At 40.0% G+C, this 19,172-nt stretch overlaps 1 protein-coding gene across 1 annotated transcript in view; it reads right to left on the reverse strand.

Annotated features, from left to right (window-relative positions):
* Positions 1 to 11,373: 11,373 nt before the first annotated feature.
* galnt9 (polypeptide N-acetylgalactosaminyltransferase 9) overlaps positions 11,374 to 19,172 on the reverse strand; it is a 68,445-nt gene continuing 60,646 nt past the window's right edge. Inside the window, exons 9-11 of the mRNA XM_076104614.1 lie at positions 18,840 to 18,935; positions 11,613 to 11,780; positions 11,374 to 11,520 (exon numbers count right to left, since the gene is read on the reverse strand). Coding sequence (XP_075960729.1) covers positions 11,374 to 11,520; positions 11,613 to 11,780; positions 18,840 to 18,935 — 411 coding nt within the window. The remainder of the gene's footprint in view (positions 11,521 to 11,612; positions 11,781 to 18,839; positions 18,936 to 19,172) is intronic.

Raw genomic sequence — 19,172 nt, forward strand, 5'->3', positions numbered from 1 at the left:
TCATCGAATCACCGACTGATTACAAAGGTTATCTAGTAGATGAAAGCTCTCCTTTCTTCTGAAAATATCCTTGTATTGATTGGCCCTCAATTTGTAAGACTACTATTTGATCTTACTCTTAAAGTCTGACACTGAGTTTGTTTTCATAATGACTGTAGACTGAATGTCCTTCTTGGCAGAGGTAAAGTCTAGCATTGTCACCTATGTTTGTGTCCCCTTTGAGAACTACATCAAGGGCATCAGCTGCTGCCTACATTAGAACAGACATGGCTGATTATTTAGAGAGATAAAAGGAGGCTCATTTGTATTCAAAGTTGAGTAAAGAGGGATAAGTGAGTACATCTCGCCCGGGCGGGACTGATACTTGCTAATGAAAGCAGCCCACAGGTCAAATCAATACTGTGTCAACGATAACACTGTAAAGTGCATACCATGGCCATTTAAATATTTAATAACACTTACAGCCTCAACAATGCAATGGAGGACCACAGCATAGAAGCTGCACACACACACACATGCACACCACCCAGCCACTCATATATGCTACTGTATACCCTTCTCTGAGTTCAAAAGGAAAAACAATGCAAAAGGGAACCTGTAGCATAAATAAATTCACTTCTGAGATGAGTCACGTCTGTTGAGAATTGTTCTCTAAGCTTTCATTTCCATTTTCGTCTCTGTCAATCTCTGATTGACATTTAGACAAAGCTTCCAAGTATCCTGGAGAAGATTGACATTTGCGTTGCATTTTTTTCCTCGCTCTTCTCCATATTTGCAATGATAAACCATTCCTGGATGAACGCAACTCCTCAACCACCACTTCTTTGTTTTTTCTCCATATAATGGAAAACAGACCTGTAATAAAAGTGAACAGGTTTCAATTTCCTCTATAGACTTCGGAGGACTGTGTGTCTGTTTTATGTGTGCTATGCTTTCACTATCTGGACCCAATACATGCTCATATTGACAACTAGTTCAACTGGGAGTCTCAACTGGTTGAATATTTAGTATTTTCTTTGCTATGTATTATTAACCACCTTTGTGACTTACAAATAGTTATTTATTGTGTCTTTGCTGTTGGAAAATGTCAGTAATACTGTGGCTGTGCTGTACGACTACTGCAACAACTACTTATATTACTTTCAATGATGATACTAATTGATAGTGTTTGGCACTTTTACAATTTTACAACACAAATAGAAGCAAGACAATTCAAATTACACACCTAATAAGGGTGTTATTAAAACTACATGAATGAGAAAAGCTGGCTTATGGAATTGTTCCTATACATGAAATTAGCACATCATAGTAATTTTAGATTTGTCCTCATTGTAGATGGAAAAAGACTATAGACAATCATTTGCAAATATATAAAAAATATATTTAAACTAAAGTTGAGAATACAGATTTAAAAAAAGAGTAACATATGTTTCTTCAATCAGAAAAGACGACACAATTGCATGTATCACCTGGTCAGTTGCATACACTTCATTGGCCAGCTTTTCCCTCTCAGACCACAGCACGCCCAGTTGCATGAATGTCTGAATGTCCTATTACCACTTCCCCGTATGGTGAGATTGATTCCATTCATCCGTGTTATTAGAGGCCTGGAGGGCAGCCAATGAAGAGGGAGTACAGTATGGCACAGCAGCGCTAGGGTGACAATTCAATTAGCTCCCTCCATCTTTGCACCACCTCCACATGACCTGCACCAGTAGTTTTTGCTGACGATCAACCTAAGTAAAGTGATGGCATCCTTGGGTTGTGCCGCGAACGCAACCAACATGCTGATTGGCTGAGAGGACTTCAGGTTAATGGGATGGGTGGATGGAGCTTCTCCTTCCATTTTCAGCTCAGAGATTGGTTTCAGAGTAATAACTGTAGAAAATCAGCAAAGGTTCAATTTCAGATAAAAAGCACATTCAAATTACAGCCCTCTCCTCTATTCTCTCAGAATGCGACTAGTGCGGCATTAATGACTATCATCATTTATCTTGCAGCTGCAGCACTTCAATTATGACCTGTAATTTTGTTTCTGGATTTGTTTGTTATGAGATTAGCTATAGCTCATTTCTGCAGAGTATTGGAAACCGGTTACTCTGCTTTTTTTCAGGTGGGCTAAGTGACCTTGTGCTTCGGCTATACAGTAGCCTACAATAACTCAATTACAATGTTTATGGAAAATACATTTTAGCCTTGAAATGTTTCTAATTATCTGTGATAACTGAGTATGTAAAAGTGATTAGTTGCAAATTGCTTCCATTTCCACAAAGAAATCCTCAATCCATCACCGATCCACGCTGCTGTTGATACTCTAGAAAAAAATAAATCGGTCATAAAGGTGAGGGTTCTCAAATTCTCTACATTTTACTTATAAATGTAAATGTAAGGGCTGCTACATGTCCTGTGCCGAAGTGTTCCTGAGCAAGACACTGAACCCCTAACTGCTCCCCGGGCGCTTCTCAGCAGCCCACTGCTCCCAATGAGCTAGGGATGGGTTAAATGCAGAAGTTAAATTTTGTGTATGTGTATATGTATATGACAACTCTAATACATTTATTCTTATATTAGCTGATTACTGTTTTAATGGACATGTTTCAGTGTTAGGACCTAGTGATAACAATACTTACCGCAGTTCATCATGTGCCTTTTTTTCAGTAGCATGTATATATGTATGCTTAGCATGTTTCACACAGAACAGAAGGAAATCTCTCCCGTCTCTCTTTTATCATCGCAGCCTAGTAACCGTAACCATAGTAACCAATTTTTTTCACCACAGCACAGAGCTCACAGTCCACATTGCACGGGGTCTGTGTTTGTGACAGAAACGTACAGTCCTAAGTGTATACATTTAGGGTTTAAATACACTTTCAATATACACTTTTTTACTAATTCAAGGAGAGTTATGATGGAGGTGTATGTGTCTCTGGTGAGTCACATGGTCTCTTGACAATGTAACTGAATAGTTGTTGGTAGAACCACTAAAAGCTTGATGACCCTCACATAGACGTTTGATGGAACAAACACAATAACTTGGTCAAGTGAGTTGACACTACTAGCTTGTTCCAAAGTGCAGTAAACACAAAAAGACTCCAGTCTCTACATTTTAACAGTGTACTGGGCATTTTTTTATAGATCTTTGTAAAATTCAATCAGCGCATCTGTAAACAGGATGGGACTGAGAGGAATACATTTTACAAATGTAAACCAAAATCAGATTTCCTTTTTTTCCCCCCAGAACTACGAATCTTAGACAGAAAAGTCCGGAGTGGATTTAACACGAAAGCCTTATCCAAAAGAAAGTGGATGTCCTTGAGGTGTAGAAATAACGTGAATCTTTACAGCATGCATAAGATTAGCCTGGGAGGAGATGCCACCGTAGGAGCCAGTTCAGTGATATTAGGCAAGGAGCCAAACAAGTCAACAGTCAGCTGCAAGGACAGTTTGGCTGAGCGGATTGGGGGTCCATCTACTACCAACCTGTCTTTGACATCTACAGAGGACATGGCTGGCTGCATGATGCCAATCATGGTTCTATTTTGGACAACAGACATTCACACATATAGGCACATGTGTGTACACTGTAGTTAGAATGACATGTTGGCTTTCACTCTTTTCTGCTCGAGGGACAGTGAAATTGGCAAACATCCACAGCCAGAGTTGCTAAGGCTTTGACTAGGATCTGTTTATATGCACCTTAGCTGGTTAAAACCACAAAAATAGCACACAACTGGGTTTTAGGCAAGTGACATAAACACCAATCCCGATAATCCTCAACGCCAAAATTGGACAGCGTTACTCGATTATTATTGACTCTTACTGTGCTTTTCCTCCCACAACAGTGTGCAGTTCACAGCACATATCCTGAACTCCACAAGTATTTATCACACAGTATGCAACTTGAAACTGTTCTGTCCTTCATGAGCCTTCATGAGCTGCATCTGAAGGGTGTAACACCATGGAACCTAAGTTTTTCATCAATGTTTACAGACAGACCAATGCACTGAGCTCTTTCTGCAAGGCCATTGTGTTAATATGTAATATATGTATTGTAAGAAACCAGAATAGGAAAACCACTACGAAACATCCCTGTTTGGATGAAGCTGCAGAAAAGGTTGAGGGCCGAGGGAACCTTGCTGTGGCAAATAACCTCAAATGTAGCTGTGGGTAATGCATTCCCCCTCAAGCCATTGTACTGTTTTGGGAAATGATGCCATTAAAGTCATCACTGTCTACAATGTGGAAAGATGTGCGAGCAGCAAAAAGACTGGCTGACCTTGATGGAGCTTATTAGCATAAAGCAGCCCTTTGGGCCCCACAAACTAGGTGGTTGTGGTCTGTTTGTGGAAATGTAGTCAGCTCTGAAGCTGTTTCCTATATCTATAGAATAAAAAGAGGATTATATCACTCTCATATTCACTCCTTACTGTATCTACGATTCTGAAATAGGGCGTAAAAGATTATATATCATTGGATTACTGTAAAGTAATGACAAAACAACAGTTAAAACAAATGTCGTTACAGTAAATATAAACATGTAAATGAGGTGGACACTTTCCATCATTGGATTGGATGCTTTTTTTCAGAAATTAAACAGAAATGATTTCATGAAAGTCAGCTGTAATTGTTTTGTTGTGGATATTTGCAGGCGAATTAATGATGTGGATTTTGATATTTAAAGCTGCATTTATTTATTTGTCTGGACACTTGAAAACTGTCAAAAAAGCCAAAAACACATTACAGTCATTTAGCAGACGCTTTTATCCAAAGCGATTCTATCACACACCGTAGGCACAGCTACGGGAGCAATTTTGGGGTTAAGTGTCTTGCTCAAGGACACATCGACATGTGACTAGTGGAGCCGGGGATCAAACTGCCTATTCTCTGATTGAAGGACGGCCCTGCTCTCCACTTAGCCACGGTCTTCATCATTTACACAGCCAGCAGGAAAAGAGACATTAGGATTCATTTAGAGTCATGATTTTCTCCATCCAGCAAATTTAAGTTCAATATTCACTCACTTTTTAGTCATTTTTTGGGCTCCAGCAATTTTTGAGAAAAGCGAGTGGCTCTTTAGCTGATAGATGCTCCACTCTATCCATTAGCTTGTTGCTAACTCCGCTTGCCTGTGGTTTGGTTAATGGATTTATCAGACTTGTATAATTGCTGAAAAAAACTGCCTCTTGCGTTTGGGGGAAAAAAGTTTTATTTTGAAAGTAACCATCCAACACTCATTTTAAAAGGCATATTGTCACTCTACAATTTATTTGCACGTTAGAAGTTACAAGCACAGTTGACATTGTATTAAAAAATCCAGTATTTTTTTGAACAGTTTTCACATGATATTTGTGTGTCTGCTTTATGCTACATAGTGAAAATAGGGACAGGGTTATGTTGGGACTGCCTGGGTTGTAAATTTGGGAAGCTGTGGGTATGTTTGTGTTGATGTTAGAGTCAGAAAGGAGTTGCTGATCAATACCACAGACTTATTATTTATTTGGACAGATGCTTCCCAGCTTCAAACCGTGGTGGGATCAATACTCCCCACACATCAGACTTGCATCCCAAGGATGTGTGTAGGAGAAGACAGGTTCTATCAATGATGACGAATCCTCTCCCGTCCTGTAAAGGTTGTGGATTATATAGTGTGGTCTGCTGCCTCTAAATGTAACTTATGCTCTCGTTATGAGCCAATTAAATGCTGGAACAACTTTATAATAGCAGTCATGATACAAGCAAGAGATTCCTCCAGTTTGGTCGATATTGTCCCTGCAGACAACTTTCTCTATCATTTTAAATGTAAACCCACTAAACAGATCAAACCTGTTTCTCTATTCATTTGCCAAATCAGGGCCTGAAAGCATCTTCAGACTTTATTGGCTTACAGAAGTTATCTTGAACCCTGGAGCATTTTCTTTCTCAGATGGCATTAAGAGCATTAAGAACAGTTGCAATTCAAACCAATTGGCCAGAGACCTTGTTCCGGGGCTGGTTCCCCTTTCGATTTCCCAACCAGTCTGGAGCTTTCCCAAGAAAGAGAAAAATCTGACTAAGAAAGTAAAATCATCAATATTTTTATTCAAACCTTTATGTAAACAGGTAGTGTCATTGAGATCAGGAGCTCTTTTTAAGGAGAGACCTGTGTGTATCGAAAAAAAACTTATTTTAAGTGTAATTTTTCTAACCCTAACTAAGTAGTTGTATTGCCTACACCTAACCACTTCACAAGGTTAACCACGTGTTACATCGTTAACTGTGAATGATTAACAGCGTTAACCACATGCGAACCTGAAGTAATGAAGGGGTGAAAACTGTCTGAGAACACGGCCCCCAAGCTGGATCTTGAAAAAGGCATGCGTTGTGCCTTTCAACAGCCATATCTGCTGTCAAATGGACACAACTTTCTGAAGACTTTGAAACCCATTCTGCTCTCATGGCTCGGATCAGAGCTGCTAACTAGACACTCGCTATTGTCAGCTAACGGCAAGATCAAACATCTCACAGAGCAGTTTATCTCTTTGTCTATGTGTCTCTCTTTTGGTTCATGATGCAATTTCCTAATCAACAATAATTGTTTTATTCTGTCAATACTGCAAAGAGGCGATGGAGATTTCATGCAGTTATGATGTACAAGCTGATGGGATGAGAGAGTGAAGAGAGCGGGTACGTGCCTGAACAGCTTGTGGATCTTATAATGAGATCTCCAGAGATGAGCAGCACAGTAGCTCCAAGACACAATTAGGCCCAGCTTTGCTCTGCCTCCGAGATAGAACTGTAAAGGCAGCACCAAGGTGGTATATGTGCATGTAGGGTTATGTGTGTGTATGTGTGTGTGCATGTCCTGGTATTTTTAAGATTTAAAATGCAACAAATAATAGACCATTCTTCGAGGGACTAACTACACACACACACATGCACACACACACACACACACACACACACACACACACACACACACGCACACGCACACACACACACACACACACACACACACACACACACACACACACACACACACACACACACACACCTGTTTGTGACCTGTTTCCCCTGAATGGAGCATTTTATAGGTGATTTCCATGTATTCATTTTAAACTTGCTCTATTGGTTTGGTTAGGTCTCACAAACTAGTCATACTGTATGACTCTATGAATTTATATATTGATCAAGTCATAGCACAACAACTAATATGTGTATTTGTGTATAGTGTGTGTCAGTGTGTGTAATAATTATGACCATAGTCATTGTTTTTACTTTACTATCTGATAATTACAGAAATGGACACAGGGACATATAATGAGCATAATAAACATGATTGGGCAGTTAGGGTCATTTGAGAGACAATTAAAACTAATCATTAAACTTTGCTCATTAAAACTTTTGCACTTTTGTACTTATTGAGCTGGTTATCTGTCCAGGTACTGCCGTGATTTCCAAACACGGCAGTAATTGCTGTCAGTTTGTCTGCAGATAAATAAATCTCAAATTGCTCTCCTGGCTCTTTCATTGTTATGCATAGATGTGCAAACAGTCCTGGCAGTCCAGGGAATTAGCATTGGTTTGGTTTCACAATGGAAGTTTTTTCTTTGCAACTCTTCTAACAGACGCAGTTGAAAGTAAACCCATGAACTCCTGTATCCCCCCAGCATGCAGCTGTCTGAATAATGAAGTCACCCCTCCCTCTTGGCTGCAGTCCAGGCTTAAAAAAAAGAGTATTGTCAGTGTCACAATGAGAAAGAACGAGGGTCCCCTGCACATGAGACGGATGTAGTGTCCTTGTCCAACCAACCCCCACCCCCCATCCCCACCTCCAGCACCACTTCCTTCCACCAGCTCCCTGTCACACACCCACACCCCTCACCCTCCACCAGCCCATCACTCACTGTCACTCTATCATCCAATTGAGGGAAAATGCGGACTAACCTTCACTTTCACCTGCTGTAATCAGCTCAGCGGCTATTGTCTGATGCTCAAAAACACATGCACACACATTGTGCAACTGCAGTCGTGACTTATGTTGGTAATGCACATGATCCATAACCCAAACTTCAAATGATAATCCACCCAAAATCTATTGTTGAAGTATGAAGCTGTTACTCACAGTCAAAGAACAGAAATGTAGCCTCACAATTTTTACCACCAACCCTCAACCACCCCAACATTTCTCTCTGAAGAAAGTGACAAAACATACACACACACACACACACACACACACACACACACACACACACACTGTATACACGTGCACACACGGACATGCTTCCCCACACAGAATGGAAGAATGGATTTAAAGAATTATTGTGACTGTTGAGTATCCAAGATGATCACAGCCTCTAGCTCTGTAAACATGCAAATTATAAAACTGTAAATCTAAAAATATTGAGTATTTGATACTTAAAGGGCGGATTGTAAGTGTAGCAGTACCACTACCCTACAACAGTTATGCTAACCATAAATTCAAACAATCATCTGAGGACATTAGTTTGGTCAGACACACACATGCACACAAACTACTTCATGTAAATAAAGCTAAGCCACATATGTGGCTCTCAGTCACTGCTGTTCACCATCTGCACCACACTTATTTGGAGCCGGCTGTAAATCAGGTGAGCCTTGGTGGCACAGAGCTATAACCCACTGAATCCACCCATTCTGTCTGGTGGGATAACATTATACTTCAGGTGGGAAGTCTGGGGAAAACCATATTGCTAGAATAATAATTGCCCTGTTCAGGCTATTTCCTCACATGGGGTCCGTGAGACATTGCACTGGCAGTGTGTTTGTAAACCTTGTCTGACACCAGAATAAGATATTACCTTGGAGGATGAAGTGGTATTTGTTTAGAGGACGCACAGATGATGCATCGCTTATGAATTGATCAGAGGCAAAGAACCATGTCAGAGTGGCAAGTGTAGGCAATCTCTCAGGGTAAACCAGCTGGAAATCAAATTAAAATAGGCCTTTGGAACATGTAAGTTTGAAAGCTTGGCTAACCCCAGAAAAAAAGGACTTTTCATTTTCCATTGCGTCCAAAAATGCTCACTATATCTGGACTTGAGGAGAGTTGAGAAATAGATTGGACACACGAGGCAGCCTCTTGTAAACGCAACAAATGTGGCCAGTGCCTTCAGGATAGACTTTTATATATATATATATATATATATATATATAAGGCACTGATTTAGCTTCATGCTGCTGGAAGAAGGGAAAAAACAGCATTACTTAATATATTAAGCTTATTTGGGAAAAGGACGTTCCAGTTACCCACTGACTGTTTGATATGCCCCACCTCCACTTAGTTACTGTTATGCCCTATGCCTGTCAAGTTTCCATTTTTATACAGCATATGCAGTTTATAATGACAATGGTGGAAAATTGACCACATTGAAAGTTTCAAAATTCCTTGTCTATTATTTGGGACGGAGGTAGACTGAGGTTTTTTTCTAATTTAAAAGGCAGATGCTTTCAAATTGAATCCGTCGTAGCTAGAAGCTAATTAAGAGAAGATCAATTCAATGACTGAAAACGCTGTCTCCAGCTCATTTCTTTATGTTTGCAGCTGACTCGAGAATCCAGTTAATATGCACTTGATGGTTACATAATACTGGCGTAAGACTCAGGTTAAAGGCAAAAGTTAGTCAGCATCCTCACACTGATGATCCAACATTGTTATTGTCTTGCAGTGTAGAACTAGAAAGTCCTAAGTATTATAAGGAATTATCTAAGATCAGACTGTTTGTGTGTTTTTACATACCCCTGTTTGGTTGCTTAGCTTAGATACCTGTTGGTCATTTTAAACATTCTGTTTTCAGGTGTAACATCAGAAGAGAGAAGAGCTAGAGTCACAGAAACATACCACTGTCTAGACAATGCAAGTAAATTCAGAGCTCAACAGGCCTGTTGTGTTTTGTTACGGTTGCCCAGCAATGATTGGACTGTCGCTGTCCGAGGGAGCGAAAACCAACACAGAACCTGTCAATGTTTGTGCGTCAAATTTATTATAATTTATTTCAATAAAAGTAGTATATTATACAACTAAGAAAATATTGTGGGTGTATTTTGATCTCAATCTTTTAATATCTAAGTTAAAAGCATGTCAAAAGGCACTTTCAACATTTTTTTTTCGAAACGGCCACATTTTTGGTTGGACATGTGAAAAACTGAGCAAGTAAAAAAGTTTCTTTGTGGGTATAGTAATTGGAAAGCTTTCAGGGCTTTCTGAAGACCCATTAATCCAGTGGGCAGGTTGGAACAATCCCAGTACACAGTGCCAGAAATCTGACGAAGGTTTGAGGTAGTTGTGAGTGCATGCACAACAAAAGACAAGCAATTGTGCGGGTGGGGTTAACAATGGGCTTTACAATACAACAAAAGAAAATGTGTAGTTTTCATGTAACACGCAGACACGTTCAGTCAAGGAGCCACGGTTGACACTTAATTCTTTGAATTGAAGACAGAAGTGATGTAAAAGCTGGGAAACACAAAGAAGGAGAGGTGGCACATCATACAAATGATTTTATTATCCTAATTGTTATCAGAGGACGGATATTAATTCTTCACTTTTTACCATATATTACTATCATTAGACTGCTTTATACATTGTTTTATATATTAATCATTTTCAAATTATTTTGTACATGCTTTTGGGAGTGACATTCCCTGGTCGGATTAAACAGAACAATTAGGAAAAAAAGGCACACGATTGCTCCTGTCCTCTGTGAGCAATTCAGTCCAAAGAAACAAAGAACTGTAGTGGTTTGTGTGAGAGCAGGTGAAACGCCTCCCGATCAGATGATGGGCAGCCCCTTTGAAGCCTTTTACATGGCTTGCCAGTGCAGCACGATATGTCCAAAGCAATTTTCGAAATCACAGCCCGAAATAATCACTTTGATGTGCAATTGACAGAAATCATAACTTTTGATTTGCTCAGATGCACTGAGAAAAAAACAACAACAACTTAACACTCACACGCTCACACACTCTTTTTCATCTCCAAAGATCTGATAGTTTTACAGTAGAAACAAAAGAATTACTAGGATCTTGAAGCACCTTTGGGGGCCGCACCCAGGTGTTTTGTTACTCAGTTCTGTACATGAAGCTGAATGTCAGAAATTCAAACAATACAGCTTGCCGTAAGGTCTTTGTGAACACGCAGCTCAGTGCAACATATGAATTGATCAGATTGTTCTTTAAGACTTAATGTTGGAAAGCTCTGTGGCCGGAGGGGAGCTCAGTGTGCCGTGCAGTCTGTATAGTGTGAAATACCACACACCAGCACCACTAGTCCCTGCTCCTCTCCTCTCTGTCCACATTTTGAGATCCAACTGCGACTTTAAACACTGCCCAAACTGTCTCAGAGGTTGTTCTCTTCCTTCAATGCCTGGGATGCTTAATCCAGTTTCGTATCATCCACTTCTGACCGGAGCATCTCTGGACCACCAGGCGAAGGCCAAAGTTGGCATCCTTGGACATTTCAACCTCCAAGCATCGACCGGTGTCCCTGCTTATGATTGGGCCGTTCTGCAACAAAAACACAGGAGAGTATGACATTTGGTGTGTCTGAATTGAACTGGTGAAGATCAGTGTCAAAAGATGTCATGTTTTCTCTTTACCTGTGTAAAGTCCCAAAGCCTCTGGGAAGTCCTTGAAACAACATCACATTTTTTCAGTCTGGGAGCGCGTCCTCTGCCATCATCAACGAGGCATTTTGTGTCAGGCAGGAAGGTGGTCGATCCCAGGGGTCCTAGCTGGAGAAGCCCCTCAGTAGCGTAGCGGGCGAGCTACAACATAGAGAAAACCAATGTGTCACACTGCTGGACTCACATACGGTGGCATCAATCACAGCTTAAAAAACTAAACAAAACACTTGTTTTAGAGCGCACTTCAACATCCATGGAAAGCACAAGCTGAAAATGGGCTTCAATGAGAGGAGTGAATGTGCTTTATAGTGATGCTGTTTAGCTGTTCTGCCCTACGCAGACTGACAGCAGTAACTGCAGAAGCAGCAGGGTTTTGAGTTTTCAGGCCGGTTGGCAGTGTGCATGACGGATAGAAAACTTTTTTCAGTTTACGCCTTTTTCAAGCAGATCGCTTTAGGCAAAGAATCGATTGGCATAGAACTATAGGAAATACATACACATGTAGAGACTGCACTCTGCTTTTGGTTGATTGTCGCAGAATGTTAGATGGAAAAGCTGTCATCTATCATCAAAATGTGTTCTTTTAGCTTCATTGACCATTTCAACAGTTTATTTACATCATCTGTTATTCAAGGTGTTTTATTATTCATATATGCTATTATTAATAGGACGTTTATTTTGAAAAGGGACTCATGAAACGAGCGGAAACTGAAACACTGTTCCTGACAGTTCCTACAGGGGTACCTAGACCCTCATAGTGGGCACTGACCAAGTGTCAGTATTTGACGAGTTGGGAGTGAGAATGTCTGTGTTTCTTTGTGCGAAGTGCAAATTTAAAAATAGCTAATTATGCTAAAAGATGTCAAAGTCAGGTTTAGGTCTTAACTCAATTTAACCAAACATGTGTTTTACTGTAACATTTTATTTTTAGACTGGAAAACATATATTAACATCACATGTGTTATTGAAGACTATTTCAGTGTACAGCACTGCACGGAAACAACAGCAAATAGCTTATTAATGCCACAATATTTCCCCAAACCAACACTTGATCCCTGACTGTTTTATGCTGCACATGAAAGGCTTAGTGGTGATACGTATCTATTACGTAAGGATACAGTAGAGATAGCATTTATTATTTATGGGAGTGACTATCTGAAAAATGAGATGCCAAAGATAGGGAGGTCTTCAGTACAACGGCAACTCTGCTTAGAGGGGAACACGCATACATGAGTGAATCACACAGCCTTCTACTCAAGCACAGGGTATGTATGCTATGTTATTCACAGGCCTGGAAGAGTCAGACAGAAACCCACTGAATCCAGACACATTAAGAGCGGTGTGTTTTCTAATGCTTTAGTGATCCAAAAACATGCCGTGTCCTTTTTTGTCCAATGGCAAATTTGAGAAATTCTTTAAAAACAAAGTTGAGAGTTTGACAAAAAAATGACCCAAATGATATTTTTGACCCCATTGCAAAAGCAGGTCCTTCTGCCATCTCTACAAATCTGTAAACAAAGCTGTTGAAGTTTGAAATGCAACAGCATGCAAACCTATTATTGTGTTCATATCCTGTTCAAGTATCTTTTCAGTCGTTCTCAGCATGTTAACATCTCTCCAAACTGATATACGTAGCTTTGTCTGAGTGGAGGAATTTTGGAGCATGGATGGAGGAACTGGAGCTGCAGTGAGTGGCCTGTGTGGGTGTTGCTCCTTGTGAGAAGAGAGAATGCAGGTGGTTTTAATCCAATGTTCTGCCCTGCAGAGCCACTTTGACCAAATAGGTAAAATAATGAAGAACCACTTTGCGCGTCACTCACAGTTCACTGGAGCTGGTTAGGCTTATTTATAAGGATGCTGGTGAGGATAATTCTTTGGACTAAGAAATGTCAGACATTTATATAAACATATTTCAAACTCTCAATCTGATGTGAGACACATAATGCTGTGAACTTGTGCTCTTTTTCTCCAGGTAACTGCCTAAAGGTCAGTTTGATTGAGAATTCTTCGTGGAATTTTGGGATTGCTGTCTTGGGTCTTTCAGGGTTACAGTGCAACGCTCTAAGAAGATTCATCCATGGTGTAAACTATGACTGGGCAGAAGGAAAATCTCATATAATCCCCACTAATACCTGTTTACAGCTCAGTCTGGCAGCAGTTTATATGCTAATACATTTAAAATGGGACCATAACAAATAATTAATGTAAGGAAATGATTCCGCTAAGCCAATTAACCTGTGCCTCATGCTGCAACATTAGATGCTCCATTGCCTTCATGCCATTGTAAAAGTTCTGCAGCCCCTTTCTGGAGGTCAAGCTAATCTCAAATTTCTTAATTAGCTCATTAATGGCGCAACTCTGTGACAATGTCAATACAGGATGGAGTGTTTGTACATTGCATTGGGTTGTAATCTCCACATTCCTACCTTCCCTGTACCTTGCTCCACCAGGACGTTAGGAGTATGTTTATGCCACAGATTATAACAAACATCTTAAGAAGGGCTTGGCTTGCATGGGGCCCCAGCACCGTACCTATAGTAGCACATGTACTCTCCATGTGTGACTACAGTGTGACTACAGTCAGGCATGGAAATCTGAGTGAGCTTCCAACTTTAACACAAACCTCTAAAGGTAGCTTTAAGAGGCCCCACAGCATGAGCGGTGCAGGGGGTGTCCATCAGCACCATGCACATCCAAGTACATAGCTGGGATTCCTTGTGGGAGAAAGGAAGATTGCTTCTCAGTCTGAGGGCCCTGTTTTCATGGCGGTGCAGCAACTAGCGCAAGCAGCTCTCCGTTGTAGGTGTTTGTTTTGGTGAAAATTGCACTGGGAATAGAGTTGTCAATAACAGCAAACTAAACACTTGATGCTGGGCCAGTGTGATTATGCATGGCCATCCACTGTGTTTTCCTTTATCTTTACATGAGGTTGCTACAAAATACACACACCTGTAAACGCATCAGACTGATCGGCACTGGCTATTTATGCAGCAAATGCAAGATTAGTGGAGCTCGTTAATTCAGTTCCAGCCTCTTTCAAACTTTTATAATATAATATTAATACAGATGTTTCTGTTTTATTGTTTAAATGCTTTATGGCACACATGCTGCTGTCACATCATTTGTGGTATGATGTGATCATTTACAATGTGTGATAGAATTATGTCTGAAATGGTTTAGGATTGCCCAAACAATTTTGTATCTTTTATCGCTATTGTCTGCCTCTAGTTGCAGATGTGTGGTGCAGTGTGTTCACATTGTACAGCTGGCACAGTTGTTTGAGAGCTATGAGCAAGGGCGGATTATGACACAGTGGGCCCCTGGGCACAGACATGCAGAAGACCCCACCATCTTTCCTACATAGGCACACCACACAGATTTTGTGATGTTTTTCCTACTTTTTTTTATTGTTTTGCAAGTCTTTGTAGTCGTTACACATCTCTCTGTGGTTTTTTTTCTCTTTGTGGTGACTTTGTGTCTCTTTGCAATGCTTTGTGGGTCTTTGTAGTCGGTTGTTTGGCTGAAACTTGGGGTCCCTGAGCCTTTGCCTGGCAGGCCAGTTCAGTAATTTATCCATGGCTATGAAACAGTGATGTGACCTGCTGAGAGTGTATTTATTAATCACCACGCCGACTGATCTATTATCCAACTCTCCCAGTCCTTTGACACTTTGCGCTGCTGCACATATGATAATAATCAATATTTGTTACCTTGAATATGAATAGCCAAATGGCTGAACAGACAAAACCAAGAGCTCCACTCAAACAGAAAATCTATGGTAAAAGATATATTACTTACTTAAACAGACTACTGCTGTGTGAGTGTGTGTGTGTGTGTGTGTGTGTGTGTGTGTGTGTGTGTGTGTGTAAAGCAATGACGCATGCAGGCTTTGTAGCTCCTCCGCCATGCATTCATTGCATTACATTATCGGACAAAGGTGAGGCATTGTCCATGATTTTGATTTCCACTGGGAGAGCCGGCAGAGAGAGACTCATTCCTGAGAAGCACAATGAAGAATTATTCTGGCCAATTATATTTTGTCCTAAGTAAACGGAGTAAATGGTAAAAAGAAATGCAAAATCACAGCGTCCCACCAAATTGAATTCTGCTCCGCTCATAGTAATGTCGGTCATCACTATAATCTAATGATACAAAGACACAAAATTAATTTCCATTTGTTTATTTCCCCCGGGGATCAGTATGAAAAGAGTCAGCGAAGCTTTACATTACTGGACCCCACTGAGCTCTCTGTAGAGGAAAGGAGGAGAGGCTGGTGAGTTGCCGGCCTCCTTATAATACCCCCTCCCATGACAGATAATGAACATGTCACTCACCAGCAAGAGAAGCAGTTTGGATAGGTGGGAAATGTAAGAAATATGCATGAATAGCATTTGCATGATTTGTCTTCAGGAATAGCTTTTTTTTTCTCAGCACAACAACGGGACAACAGCGTCCTACCCACAGTGTCATTTGTCCTGGTATCTATTCAAGTAAAGGTCACACTGAGCACATGTTCCTTTTTTTCAGCAGCATCTGCCTGCATATTCATATAGCTAAATGCATTCACACCTGGGAGTGGTGCAGTGTTTTCTGCTGAGCAGCTCAGAGAGCTGTTGGTGATGCCTTCCTTGCCTTGTACTGTGTATGCTATTGCAATCACAACAATGCATCTGTGATACGTTTTCCAAATCCATACTGACATCGTACAGTGTCATTAAGCCAGGGAAATCATTTAAACAAATTTGAACTAATCATGAAGCAGTGTTAAAAAGTGGCTCATTGTAATGCTTAACTCCCACAAGCCTTATCCTCTGATGATTTTACTACTAAAGAAAACAAATACAGATGTCCAGGAAGGTCTATACTGCTAAATATAGTGGGTCATTTGGGTTTTAAAATCTCTGTGTTCCAAAGCAATATGTCCATATAGTTTCATGTTCTGTTAGCTGTTGTGAAAGCATGAGATATTTGAATGAATTTAAGAAGAATAATAGATTCTTTAAATAATAGATATTTTTGAAAGTTTTCAGCTTGAGTTTTGTTTATTTGCACAGATTAAACTTAAACAAATGAGAATGAATGAGCCTTAATAGGCTTATTGATTACTTCTACCTGAATAATATAAAACACAGCCAACATATAAATACTATGCTTCAGAACAGAGATGAAAGTATGCATTGTAGAACTTTATGTAATTCTCACTGAATGATAAAAAGAGTTGCATAAGTATGTGACTTAAAATTAATTTCTGATTGCGAAATGTTAGGGAAGATGGAGATTCGATAACTGTATAGTGGAATAACAATAGATCTGTGGATTTATTGTGAAAAAGTTTCTTCTTCGAATTGCATCTTGAATATAAAACTCCATAATGGGAAACATAAGAAGTTGAATTCCAGAAAAAAAAGGACACAGTGATGTGCAAGAATTTAAGTGGGTTGCGATTCTCACAAAGTGTTTTTGGAGGAGCATGATTTTATGTGGAGTGGTGGCCAATATACTCGCCCACACTATGCTGCAGCATGAGAAGTACGGACAGATTAAACAATAAAAAAGGGCATGAGGACAACATCCACTAAATAACTTTCCTAGTTATACCAATATATTTGATTTATTTTTACTTACACAATCTATATGTATTGAAATGCACACTGTAATTTCTTATTTTTCCAATTAAATGATCGTAGAAATTATGATATTAAAGGATCTACCAAGATCTAAAGAATCCTAACAGTAATACAGATGAGACAAAGCGTGGATTCTCTTAGTTAATGGTAATAAAATATGTTTTAGTATTTTGCACGTAGACACACGCTGGAGGGATTATATATCTCATCTGGCCTGGTAAAGCCTCGGGATCCCCCAGGAGGAGCTCTAAAATGTTGCTGGGGAGAGGGACATCTGGAATACCCTAATACCCTAAGCCTGCTGCAATCGCAACCCAGCCCCGGATAATCGGAAGAAAATGGATGGTTAAGGCAGCCAGATTTCTTTTCTTTTTACTTGGACCCCAAAGCCATCCATAAGTGCACTTCATCTTTCACACTATGTTCAGGTTTCCTGAATGTAGTTCAATTGAGATCTGCAGCTTTTGCAAATGCATTGCAGCTTTTATTGCAGCATGTCCTATTTTATATAGCACTTTATATGCATTTCTTTCTTATATTGTTCGACATTTATATATATATCTTATATATTTACTTTATGGGTGGACGGTTAACTGGCGTCCCTTGATATATAGTCACCTTCAGTACAAACTGGCTGAGGAATATGCTGCACATTGTATACAGTCTGAGACTGGAGTTGGAGTTAAGAGACAACATGATTGTTTCACAAGTAGCAAATTAACAAGCTAATTCTTAACAAATAATCATCATCGTCAAACTATAACCGGGGGGGGGGGGGGGGGGGGGGGAGTTCCGAGATTGCATTTCAGGCAACGCTCTCCACACTGACTGTTTACCTGCATTCAACAATAGCCTGCTCACGTGTGATTGGTTACCATTAAATGTGACAGTAATCCCACATCTTACTAGTTTTCCATGCATGAGCATCCTGACATATATCTTTGGGAGTTTATTACTATTCAACCAGAATACTTGTTAAAGTATGCTTCCTGGTTGAATCCTCAACAGGCTTTTTTCCCATTTATGTAGCTCGCAAATGTAGATTTATAATTTACCGTATTTACAATTTACTGTCACCACTTCACTGGTGAATTAGGATATCATGTTATAACCTGCCTTCAGTGTGTCTTGGGCGTTTGCTAGCTGTTCATTTAAAAGCTTCAATGGGGATGTGTGGAAGTCCATAGCTCTGTATTATGAGAAGTAGTCAAGCAATAGCGCTGTTGCTACTGACACTTAATTAATAAACACAAATGTATTTTACTTCTATGGGACTTAAAGAGGAGAGTAATTATACCACATCATCCTGAGCAGAGTCCTCAATTGTTGAAATGCGAATATGTTGATTTATACATTTAAGAATGAGTATTTACATTTTCCAGGAGGTCAATACAAGGAAACCAAATACAAATATCAGACATGTAATGCTATTTTGGAAGAATCTACAAAATACATGGACTGACTGACAGCTTAACCTATTGCATTATTGAGTAATTGCCTGATGAACATAGCTGCTTAATGAAGAAAACAGTAAACATGGACACACAAACAGTTCATGACAAACTGGTCTGACCTGCGAGGACATGCCGTGGCATGGGTAGAGGATGGCTTTGTCGTCGTCCTCAGAGCCCTGGTCCAGGCAGTAGCCGCTAGCTTTGCTGTTCCTCACCTAAAAGACAACACAGAAGGTCCAGGTAGTACATTAATGATTTTAAAAAGAAGAGAGTATGGGTGGACTTAGGAAGAGACAAGAGAGAAGCTTCTTGTACAGTAAGTGGGAGGTGCATTGGCATGAAGATTAGAATACAGGAACAGTTTGACGTGTTGGAAAATATGCTTATTCGTCTTGCTGAGAGTTAAATGAGAAAAGTTAAACCACTCTCTTACTGTATCTGTTAATTAAATA

The sequence above is a fragment of the Anarhichas minor genome, unplaced genomic scaffold, assembly GCF_050575085.1.
Source record: "Anarhichas minor isolate MPS153535 unplaced genomic scaffold, ASM5057508v1 ptg000030l, whole genome shotgun sequence".
Lineage (NCBI taxonomy): Eukaryota > Metazoa > Chordata > Actinopteri > Perciformes > Anarhichadidae > Anarhichas > Anarhichas minor.